The sequence below is a fragment of the Saprolegnia diclina genome (assembly GCF_000281045.1).
Source record: "Saprolegnia diclina VS20 unplaced genomic scaffold supercont1.40, whole genome shotgun sequence".
Lineage (NCBI taxonomy): Eukaryota > Oomycota > Saprolegniomycetes > Saprolegniales > Saprolegniaceae > Saprolegnia > Saprolegnia diclina.
The window spans coordinates 464846-474761 of record NW_008246107.1 but is presented as its reverse complement, the minus strand read 5'-3'; the positions used below and the strand labels follow the sequence as shown (position 1 = coordinate 474761).

Genomic DNA, 9916 nt, shown 5'->3' with positions numbered 1-9916 from the left:
CTGCCGCGGCGGCAGTCACTTGACGATCTTCATGCACCCGCGCGCTAACTGCTCCGTCTTCCTCGCGCAGGCGCTGACGGTGCCGACGCTCAGGCGCCGCTTGGCCTTCTTGACATGAAGGCCAAGCGGCGCAACTCGATCGCCACGTTGCCGCCGTGGTCACAAGTTCATATCGCGCGTGCTCGTGGCGGTGGCGCCAACTTCGCGATCGTGGAGCGCCGCTTGGCCATCTGGGTCCAGCGCGTCTTGGTGGCCGACGGGCACTTGATTGTCAGCACCGTTGGCGGCTGTGCGAGGAAGACGGGCAATTGGCGCGCGGGTGCAGAGGATCGCCAGCGTGACTGTCGCGCACGCAACGTGGTACGAAAAGCTCCAACGTCGAGACCGAATGGTGGCTTTGCCGCGCGACAGATGCATCAACTGTGAATCTCATCGTTTTCTTTACATTTATGTTGGTGTTTGGGTGGTGGCTTGGTGATCGAGTCGCGCCGCTTGGCCTCCGTGGAGCCCATCATGTTTGGCCGGGTTGGTGCTACAACGAGCGGTACAGGTTGCGCAAGGCTGCCAGCGACTTGGATTCGAGGCGCGTAGAAGGCCTCCGTGGTCGGAGGAGCGCCTCGCCAGTGTCAACAGAAGAATCATCTGGCGCTAGCAATGCTTCGAGCATTAGGCTGCGTTGAAATGGCAGCAGTAGATGGTCACGGATGGGCCATGACGGGCGCGTCGTGGCGAGCAAGTGCAACCTCGACCGACCACGACGTTTCGTGTCCACCCTCGTGTCGGGGTCGGAGTAGGAGGACCCATTCATTAATTGATTTGTGGGCAAAACAACATTTTAAAACCTTATTGTTTAAAACTATTTTTATTGTCAACATAATGTGGTACCCTCTTGTGGTTTTAGACCCCCCGTGTCCCCAACACCAGCCAACAGTTCGAGCAAGATCACAGGACTCCATCATCACCAGCATGGCCGCGACCTCGATGCACTGCAGCACCGAGCTGTATGAGAAGCTCTTTGCCGAAGACTACGTCAGTCGCTGCCTCGACAGCGGCGTCCGGCCCGACGCGCGCAAGCTCCTCGACGCTCGCCCCGTCAGCATGAGCCGCACCAAGGCCGGCGCCTGCCTTGTCAAGCTCGGCCACTCGAGCGCGCTCGCCACGGTCCAGTTCGCCGTCGGGACACCTGCCATCGCGACGCCCGACCAAGGCGAAGTCGGTGCGTCTCTGCATCGCTCTACTTCTCGCCCTCATGTCATGCGTGCGTAGATCTGCAAGTGTTTTTGACGGGCGTGTGCCAAAGCAAGTTCTCGACGCAGCGGACGACCGACGAAGCCCAGAGCTTGAGCAGCTTTCTGAGTCGGACGCTCATCGGGTACGATGCTCGCTCGTCCATGGCGATATGGCTCATATGCGTCGTCCAGGTCGCAGGTCATCAACCTCCGCGATCTCTGCATTGAGAGCGGCAAGTGCGCGTGGAAGCTCATCATTAGCGTGCTCTTCCTCGACCACGACGGCAACGCCTTGGACACGGCGTTCCTCGCGACCATGATGGCGCTCCGCGACTTGACGTTCCCGGCCATCACTGTGTCGTCCGACTTTGTCGTCTCGCTCGCCCCCGGTACGCTTCTTGCTCCATCCTCCGCCTCCACCAGTCTCTCATATATGTCACCTTGCAGAGGGCACGGACGGGCTGCCGTTGCCGGTGCACCAGACGCTTGTCCCGACGACCTTTGGCTTGTACAAGGACCATGTGCTACTGGACCCGACGGCGCAGGAAGAAGACGTGCTCCGGGGCACCGTCACGATTCTCTACAACACCAACGGCGAGGTACGCTTCCACCTTCTCTCCATCTCTCATGCCATGTTTAGTTTTGCGGCGTGTACAAGGCAGGCGGGAGCCTCATTGCGGGCGAGACGCTCACGCGCTGCATGAAGCTTGCGCGCGCGCGGACGCTCGAGACAGCGGCGCTTATGCAGCACTAAGCCTTGCGTAAGGACATCGTATTCTGCTTGTGCCTGGCGATAAGAGTGGGAAACGGATGTATTGCAAGAGGCTGTGTGACGACGGTGCGTCGACCGACTACTGCGTCGCTTGGTGCAACGCGCCGACTTCGTCGACACTCGAGATCTGCAGCCACTTCTTGTCGAGCGACTCCTTCCAGAGCGACACCTTGTGGTCGCCGGTCGAGACGGCGAGGACGTTGCCCGTGACGGACCAGCTCACGCGCCACACGGGCGCTTCAAACGTGTGCAAGAGCTCTTTGGTCCACTTGGAGGGTTCGCCCGACGGCGTCTCTTCCTGTGTCCAGATGCACACGGTGCGATCTTCCGATGCGCTCGCAATGAGGTTGGACGGCGCGCCAGTCGACGGCGCCCACGCCACGTCGCGGACCCAGTCACTGTGGTGCGGCTGCGACTGATGCAAATCCTCCTTGACCCACTCGGTCGCACCATCGGCGAGGGCCCAGACCTTGACCGTGTTGTCGCAAGACGCCGTCACGACGCGCTTGCCCTGGAGACCGAGGCTGTGGTACGGCGCCCAGCTCACCGCGTTGACACCGAGCGTGCTGTCCTGAAAGTAGCTCGTCGTCCAGCCTTCCACTAAAAGAGTTGCATGAGCGTCGTTGGGTGGTAAACATGACGAGGCGTACCCGCCGAGTGCGTGAGGATCGACACCTTGCCGTCCGCCGACGCACACGCGAGGCTGAGCCCATACTCGTACGGCGCCCACGCGATCGAGTTGACTACAATGGATGCATGAGCGCGTCAAGTCGGTACGAAGGCGCGTCGTACCCGACGACTGGTGGAACGCATGCGTGTGGATCTGCGACCATTGACCGTGCTGGGCTTCTTTGTGGATGATGACCTTGCCGTCGTACGAGCACGACGCGAGGAGCGTGCCAAACTTAGGGTGCGCCCAGCTGATCTGCCACACGGGGCCTTCGTGGCTACGCATCACTTAGCATATCGTAACGTTACCATTGGCGTTGTACCCTGCCAAGACGCGCTCGTTCGTGTGCTGGGCGTCGGCCGTGACGTCGTAGACCTTGATGGTCCGGTCCGACGAGCAGGTAGCGAGCCGCTTGCCGTAGTAGTCCAGTTGCGCATCGTGCTACGTCGCACGCATGAGCCATGCATAGAGCATCAGCAGCCTCTTCTACGTACGATCATGTCATCATGCTGCGTGTCGATCGAAAGCGCCGGGGCCGCCATGGAGCTTGCTGCCGTTCGAACGGATGTTGTTACTGACTGGAGATACCACACAGACCCAAGGCCTGGCGCCCGATTAAGTGCGTCCAGCACCGGTCCCGCTATAAAATTATCGTTATTCAACTTGATTTTTGTATTGACCTTTTTAATTGCCGAAGAGCGTACTTAACAGATTTATAGCCAATCACACAGCGCCACCAAAATCTGCGCTGCCAGCGGCGGCGCGACGGTCCGCCGAGCAGCGCGGACGCACGACGCGCCAAGTAGCCAGCCATATGGAGAGTTTCGCCTAGCCTAGCCGTAGAACCATGCTGCCTAGAGTCCATGGCAGTCGTTGGACCGCATGTGCATGGAGGTTTCATGGTAAGACGCCCAAGCCGCGCTGTCAGCACCGTGGCCAGCAAGCGTCAAGATGTGTCGTAGAAGATATACATGTACTAGTACGCGAGCACCTAAATAGAAAGCGCGTCGACACGCTACACAAACGCCGAGACGAACGACGGGTCGCTCTTGCGCGAGAAGGGCATCGTGACGTACACCGTGTCCGAGCCAGACCGCGGTCGCTTGCTCACGAGCGCCAGTCCCATCGGCAGCATGTCGTTGAGGCGTTTTGTGAGGTGGCTAAAGTTGGCTTCGAACCCGCGCTGGGCCACAAATGGGTGCCACGGCGTCCGGCAGAGTGAGTAGAGCTTGCTAAAATCCAAGCACTGCGGCCCGACAAACACGGGCACGATCGTCTTGCCGTGCGTCGCGGCGATCGAGTAGCTCTTTTGCAGATTCCGCCATGCATCTTCGTTTCTTCCAAGCTCGTCCGTGCGCACAAGGAAGACGACCGTCGACGACGACGTCATCACGTCCGCTTCTTCGCGCACGTCCATGGTATCCAATGGCTGCGACGCCAGGAGCGGTACGAACCCTTTGGCGTGGACGCTCACTTCAATGCGCTTGAGGAACGACGGGTCCTGCGCCGTGTAGTAGATGAACACGCGGCGCGCCGGCGCGTGCACATCGAAGTTGTAGAGGGGGTACAGCGGCGGCGGTTCGGCCTGGCGAAGCGCGTCCCGGACGGGCCCCAGGACAGCGTCAAACGACGTTGCCCACAGCGTTGGGTCGTCCAGCATCGCGTCCGAGACTGGAAACGGCAAGATAAACTGCTTGGGGACGAGGCGCTCGATCTCGCTCGACATGCCATTCGGATCCACGACGAGGACGACCGCTACACCCGCATGTCGTCTCAAACTCGACTCGTGAGCAACGCCACGTACCCGGCGTTTTCGAAATCTTGGCAAACGAGAGCTCCTTGAGGCACCACTCGGAGCGCGCGTAGCCATCGCAGACCACGGCGACAACCACCTTGGCGTTGAAGATACCTAGTCGAAATTTATGAGATATATAAGATCGTAGACCAAGAGATACCGCGTGCGATTTCTTCGCGCCAGACCGCGCCGCCACCAATGCCGCTCGGGTCCATCGTGTCCATCCAGCACGTGAGCCGCGCGTGGTCGACAAGGTAGTCGCGCACACGCTTGGCGATCGGCGCGTGTGCGTGCGTATAGCTGATCATGACATCGCGGCTGCCAGCCTCTTTTTTGACGGCGAATTGGAGCTCGGTCGAGGTCGTGCAGTCGACCGCACGCTTGCCGTCGAGGTTGGTCGCCATGATGTTGGCGCCGCACTTGAGCAGCGAGACGGCCGTCACGCGGTTTTCGTTGATCAGTGCAATGTGCAGCGCCGTGTTGCCACCGTCGTCTACACCAATCCGGGTTGGATCCTTATACCAGTGTCAAAGGAAGGGACCTGCAAAGTCGAGGTCGGCGCCGTGTGCAATAAGCGCCGCAATCACGTCTTGGCTGACGCCTTCGGTCTGCGCGGCCACCGACAAGGGTGGGTTCCCGATCCGGTCATGCGCGTTCGGGTCGCCCTCGTGCTCGAGCAGGAGGTTGACGACGTCGACGTGGTTGTTGCGGGCCGCCCAGTGCAGCGGCGACCGGCCCATGTCGTCGCGGGCGTTGGCGTCGGCGCCGAACGCGAGCAAGTGCTTGGCCGAGAGGTGGCTGCCCGTGATCGCGGCCCAGTGCAAGGGTGTGCGGCAGTGCACACCGGCCGTGAGTTCGCCCAGCGTGTCGACTTGGACACCACCTTTTACGTACGAGAGGACTGCGCCCACGTCGTTGGCCGCCGCGGCCGCGTGCAAGGGCGTCAATGCCACGTCGCCGCCGTGCTCTTCGAGCAGACTCCACTGCATGACGCGGTGCGTGAGCATGTTGCGTTGCTAGTAAACGCAAATGAGTGGCGCATATCGCAAGCCAAGAAGAGGTACCAAGGGCGTGAGCACGGTGGAAGCCTTACTGACGTACAAAAGGTTCGTGCCATGCGCCAGGAGCACTTGAATGACCTAGAAACATTGTGTGAAAATGGCAGAAAAATCGCCAATAAAAAATCGCAAAAATCGCAAAAATGGAGACAATTGGTGGCAAAATGGAGGAAAATATGTACCTGAACGTCGTCGGCCAAGTAGATGGCAGGTTTCACTGCCGACTGTTTGAAGAAGGACGCCCGTGGCAACGTATCGACGTTGGCGCCGTGGTCGAGCAAAAAACGCACGGTCATGAGCTCGCCGCTCTGGACGGCAATGTGGAGCGGACTCACAAGAACACTCGAGAAGATCGAGTCGTTCATGCTCTGAACGTGGTCTTGCGTGCGGACCTAGCACTCTCGCATCGTATCGGGCGAGCGAGTGGTAGATACATACAAAGAGCCGCGTGAGCTTGAAGAGCACACCGAGGTTGAAGTTGACGCGGGCGACCTTGTCGAGCGCGTTCACATCGAAATGGTACTGCAAGAAGAGCGCTACGAGGCGCAGATCGCCTTTGGCGACAGCCACATGCAGCGGGTTCTTGCGCGACCGCGCAAAGGCATAGAGCCACAGTCGGGGTTCTATCCATTTTAGCGCACTCGATACCTTGATACAAATGCGGTGAACGTTGCTACCGTGATAGAGCTTGCGGGTCGCAAAGCCGTCGCCGAGCACGCGAGTGGCCTCGTCAAGGAGCTCTTGCGCCTTGTCATAGTCGCCGGCCGACGCAGCCTTGAAGAGACCCGTGCGAAGTTCTGTGATCTTGCGGCTCCGACGGCTGATCGCGGGCAGCGTAAACAGCCTACGCTCTTCGTGATACCTTCCGTCGGAAAAAGCAGAGGGTGTACGTTTTGAGCCAGCCTTGGAGGTTGGCCGAGTGCTTGGCGTCGTTGGTCGACCCGAGCTGGAGCTTGAGGTGCGTCCGGAAGCGGCAGAAGAGGACTGTCTGCCAGTAGAGCACGGTTGTGATCGGGAGCACAGCGTAGAACGCAACGTGGTACCGGACGCGCTCGAGGACGCTGTCGATTTGGCCGCAGTAGAACGCTGCGTTGGGCATGGCTACGATAAGAAGGATCCACTCGAGCAGCATGTGCGACATTTGCGCGACGACGAGCATCTCGGTGAGCTGGAGGAACGGGCGGCGGATCACGCGCCGGCCTTGGACCTTGTAGAGCCCGCACGTGGTCGGGAAGAGTGCTGGTAGCATGAGCAGTAGGTTTGCTGTCGATGCAATCGAAATGTAGTAGGCGAATGCGTACGCAGCGTCCATCTCGACGCAGTGCGACGACGCATGACCAATGTTGTGCAAGGCCAAGCTCGCAGTCGCGCACGCGAAGAGGAGAAAGCTCGCAAAGATGAGCCGACCACCAAAGAACGAGTTGCGCCACACGCGCACGTACGAGTCTTGCGGCGGCAGCGTCGCGTAGAAACGACTGTGCTGCAGCTGCGAATGCGAGCCCGGTCGCGGCCGCGCGACGCCCGGCGACGTGTCCATCTGCGCGTCTGCCGTGCTCGCGCGCGATGAGAACCGGTGCATTGTGGGCTTGAAGCGCGTCGGTGGCGGCCCCGGCCGCGCCCGGCCTGCCAAGCTCGAGCCGCGCGCCGACCACGACGACCGCGTCGACTTGTTGTAGCCTGGCACGACCTCGTTCTCGTTGGCTTCGTCGTACAAGCGGATGCCGCCGGCGGTGAGCATCACGAGCTCTGCCGGATTGTTCGCCGGCTCGGACCACGACGCCCCTTCGGCGGCGATCGGGCTCTTTGGTGGCGTCGCCTCCTTTGTCTCGTCGGGGCGCACGCCGTTCACGACGATCGGGATCGGCGAGTGCATCGACGTGTACGGGGACGTAGGTTCGGTCTCGTCGTCTCCTCTCTCCATGCCACTCCTCGCGGGTTCGGCGAGATGGGTCGTCGTCGTCGCGGGCGTCGTCGAGCTGCCTGGGATGGTGGGATGGTGGTTCAGCACCGCGCTGTAATGGCGTTGAATTCCCTTAACCAGTATGTCGACCAATCGCAATCCAAGGGCCGTGCACGGATTGTGGGAACGTTCCGGAGAGAGCAATTCCCTCGTTGCGGTGCTATTTCCAACATCCGGATAAAGTACGAAACCGGTTGCGCACCTGCCTTCAGTGAGCAGCCACCTCGCGATGGCAGCTCTCGACGGCGCTTGCAGCGTCCCACGAATGGCTGCTTCTAGCTTGTATATTGCTCGTCTACTTGTCCTGAGGTTGCTTGCATTGACAGCAACACGATCCAAAGCTGGCAATGAGAAGCCAACATCACCGCGCAGAGATAGCTCGCGCCTCACGTCATCGTAGCAAGAACGCGTGCGAGTGAGCAAGAGCGCATGTGAGAGCGAGCTGTGCTGAAGCTACTGACGCATTGTAGTCTTTCGAAGGACTGGATATCAGCGTTCGATTCGTTCGACTTTAGCCCATAGAAACAACAAGAGAAGACGAGCTAGTGCGGCGCCAAGGCGGTGATGATGGACTCGGTGGCGGCAAAGTTGATGTCGGACGAGCCAGCGTACACCATCTACGACCCGTTGAAATCGCTCTCCTCGGTAGTGTTGTTGGAGTACCATGCCACCGTGGGTCTTGGCATACGCGGTCCAGTCGGTGATGACGGCGTCGCTAGGGCCGTCGCCGTACGCGCAACTGCTGCCGACGCAGATACCAATGGTCGCTTTCGCCACGTCGCCGCCGAGGTGCGAGCTGAACCACTCGGGAAAGGTTGAGCTCGTTGCATTCGCATAAAACGCCTGGTTGTCGGTAATTATCAAGTTGATACTTCTCCAAACAGATAGAAAGCGCACCGCGGCGGCCGTGCGGTCGATATCGACGTTGTACGCCATGATGTTTATCCAGTCGAGCAGCGGCAAGAGCGCTGGCGCAAAACAGCGCGAGTACGCTGCATGGACCGCCTTGGTGCAGAAGGACGCAACGCCTATCCGGATAAGATACGTGGCACGCTGTCAGCGCATTCGGAGGTTGGACGCTACCTTCGAACACGAACACATCGTAGCTGATGTAGTACGTTTTGCTGCCGCTTTTGAGCGCGCGGTACAGCGCCGTCATGTATGCTGTGACGCGCGTAGCGTCATGCTGCGACCCCACGGTCTCGTCATCAATGTCAACGCCATCAAAGCCAAACGACTCGACGAGCGCGAGGGCGGACGCCGCGAACGCGTCCGGCGCATCAATGTTCGCCATACCGTCGACGTTGGTCGCGCCGCCGATGCTGGCCATGACAACGATGCAGCGCCTACGTAGGGTGCGTCATCCTCCAGAACGAGCCTCTGCATGCTACTCTTGAAGGGCAGCGATACAGGCGCGGAGCGTCGCCTCGGCGCCTTGGAACGTCGGCACGACACGACTTTGTTGCACGAGCGCAAAGCCAAATACAATGTGTGTGACGCCAGGCGGGACCTGTATTCGCAAACGCATAGCACGCTCGCAAGAACCAGGAAGCTTACTGTCGTGCAACCGTCGACTTGGGTCTCCCAAAAGAGAACAACGCGCTGCGACGGCGGTGGCGCGATGCACGAGGTGGGCGATACGATAATGCGCTGAGTGTTGGAGAGAGCCGTCTCGTGGCTGCTCGCGTTGGACTGGACTGCGTAGACGATGCCCGATACGACCGAAATGAGAAAGGCGACTAGAGGCAGAACCTACACTTGATGGCAGCAGGAGGATGGGCGTCGTACGAGAGAGGAGCGGCCAAAGCGCTTTACAGATGCGGTGGTGGGGCACGGCGCGGCGGTCGTCGGGCGTGGCGAGGACGTGGCAGGCAGCGTCGTCGTCCAACGACGTCGAGAGCAGTGCGACCATCTCAAAATACCGGTCTATGGCCAAAAATACTTTGGAAGTATTCGTACAAAAGCAATATATCTGATAGGATTCAACAACATTACGTACAAAGCGGCGATATTGCCATTTACGCGCTGTGGGCAGGGTTCATGGCCAATTCGTGAATGGGTGCGAACCGGTCCTTCTTGTATTCTTGGAGGTCGAGCGAGTGCGCGTGGTGCACTGCCATTTCGAGGTCGAGGAGGCGCTGCATGAAGCCAATGTTGGGCGACACGACGCGCCGCAGCGACCGGAGGTACTGCAGGGCCTCCAGGAGGCGCATGTTGCGGCACTTGACGAGGTACGCCAGAACGATTGTGGCACTGCGGCTCATGCCATGCGAACAGTGCACCTACGTAGTAGAACCGTCGTAAGCATCGTTTTCTGCTGGTTCAGCGTCTACCATGCAGGCCATGCGGTTCTCGACGGCCTTGTGGATGAAGGCGCAGGCGTCGTCAAAATACATCTCGATCTCCATCTCGGGCTCGTCCGTGATGGGCAC

At 59.8% G+C, this 9916-nt stretch overlaps 5 protein-coding genes across 5 annotated transcripts; 1 reads left to right on the top strand and 4 right to left on the bottom strand.

Annotated features, from left to right (window-relative positions):
• The first annotated feature begins 907 nt into the window (after positions 1–907).
• On the top strand, positions 908–2052 carry SDRG_11322 (hypothetical protein). The gene is made up of 5 exons (XM_008617355.1): positions 908–1216; positions 1267–1372; positions 1422–1618; positions 1677–1828; positions 1870–2052. The coding sequence occupies exons 1-5, from the start codon at positions 967–969 to the stop codon at positions 1981–1983; spliced, it is 819 nt and encodes a 272-aa protein (XP_008615577.1). The 5' UTR covers positions 908–966; the 3' UTR covers positions 1984–2052.
• Positions 1987–3243, bottom strand: SDRG_11321 (hypothetical protein). The gene is made up of 5 exons (XM_008617354.1): positions 3166–3243; positions 2994–3112; positions 2794–2948; positions 2652–2744; positions 1987–2601 (listed from the first exon to the last, which is right to left on the bottom strand). Exons 1-5 carry the CDS (start codon positions 3211–3213, stop codon positions 2081–2083), a joined length of 936 nt encoding a protein of 311 aa, XP_008615576.1. The 5' UTR covers positions 3214–3243; the 3' UTR covers positions 1987–2080.
• A 380-nt stretch (positions 3244–3623) lies between these two features.
• SDRG_11320 (hypothetical protein) lies at positions 3624–7547 on the bottom strand. Its single transcript, XM_008617353.1, has 9 exons — positions 6415–7547; positions 6202–6368; positions 5963–6147; positions 5707–5916; positions 5531–5605; positions 5008–5482; positions 4627–4959; positions 4476–4580; positions 3624–4426 (listed from the first exon to the last, which is right to left on the bottom strand). Exons 1-9 carry the CDS (start codon positions 7443–7445, stop codon positions 3687–3689), a joined length of 3321 nt encoding a protein of 1106 aa, XP_008615575.1. The 5' UTR covers positions 7446–7547; the 3' UTR covers positions 3624–3686.
• Positions 7548–8026: 479 nt separating this feature from the next.
• Positions 8027–9396, bottom strand: SDRG_11319 (hypothetical protein; the record flags this gene model as incomplete). The annotated part of the gene is made up of 7 exons (XM_008617352.1): positions 8027–8101; positions 8148–8327; positions 8382–8512; positions 8568–8830; positions 8876–8994; positions 9042–9223; positions 9273–9396. The coding sequence occupies 7 exons, from the start codon at positions 9394–9396 to the stop codon at positions 8027–8029; spliced, it is 1074 nt and encodes a 357-aa protein (XP_008615574.1).
• A 46-nt stretch (positions 9397–9442) lies between these two features.
• Positions 9443–9892, bottom strand: SDRG_11318 (hypothetical protein; the record flags this gene model as incomplete). The annotated part of the gene is made up of 2 exons (XM_008617351.1): positions 9443–9766; positions 9818–9892. 2 exons carry the CDS (start codon positions 9890–9892, stop codon positions 9503–9505), a joined length of 339 nt encoding a protein of 112 aa, XP_008615573.1. The 3' UTR covers positions 9443–9502.
• Between the last annotated feature and the right edge of the window lie 24 nt (positions 9893–9916).

Coding starts and splice junctions, on each gene's coding strand:
- SDRG_11322 (XM_008617355.1), top strand. CDS start 967: ATGGCCGCGACCTCGATGCACTGCAGCACCGAGCTGTATGAGAAGCTC. Junction 1,619..1,676: donor TGTCGTCTCGCTCGCCCCCG/GTACGCTTCTTG, acceptor GTCACCTTGCAG/AGGGCACGGACGGGCTGCCG. Junction 1,829..1,869: donor TCTACAACACCAACGGCGAG/GTACGCTTCCAC, acceptor TGCCATGTTTAG/TTTTGCGGCGTGTACAAGGC.
- SDRG_11320 (XM_008617353.1), bottom strand. CDS start 7,445: ATGGAGAGAGGAGACGACGAGACCGAACCTACGTCCCCGTACACGTCG. Junction 5,606..5,706: donor ACTTGGCCGACGACGTTCAG/GTACATATTTTC, acceptor CAATGTTTCTAG/GTCATTCAAGTGCTCCTGGC. Junction 5,483..5,530: donor CCACCGTGCTCACGCCCTTG/GTACCTCTTCTT, acceptor TGCGTTTACTAG/CAACGCAACATGCTCACGCA.
- SDRG_11321 (XM_008617354.1), bottom strand. CDS start 3,213: ATGGCGGCCCCGGCGCTTTCGATCGACACGCAGCATGATGACATGATC. Junction 3,113..3,165: donor CGCAGCATGATGACATGATC/GTACGTAGAAGA, acceptor CGTGCGACGTAG/CACGATGCGCAACTGGACTA. Junction 2,602..2,651: donor GATCCTCACGCACTCGGCGG/GTACGCCTCGTC, acceptor CAACTCTTTTAG/TGGAAGGCTGGACGACGAGC.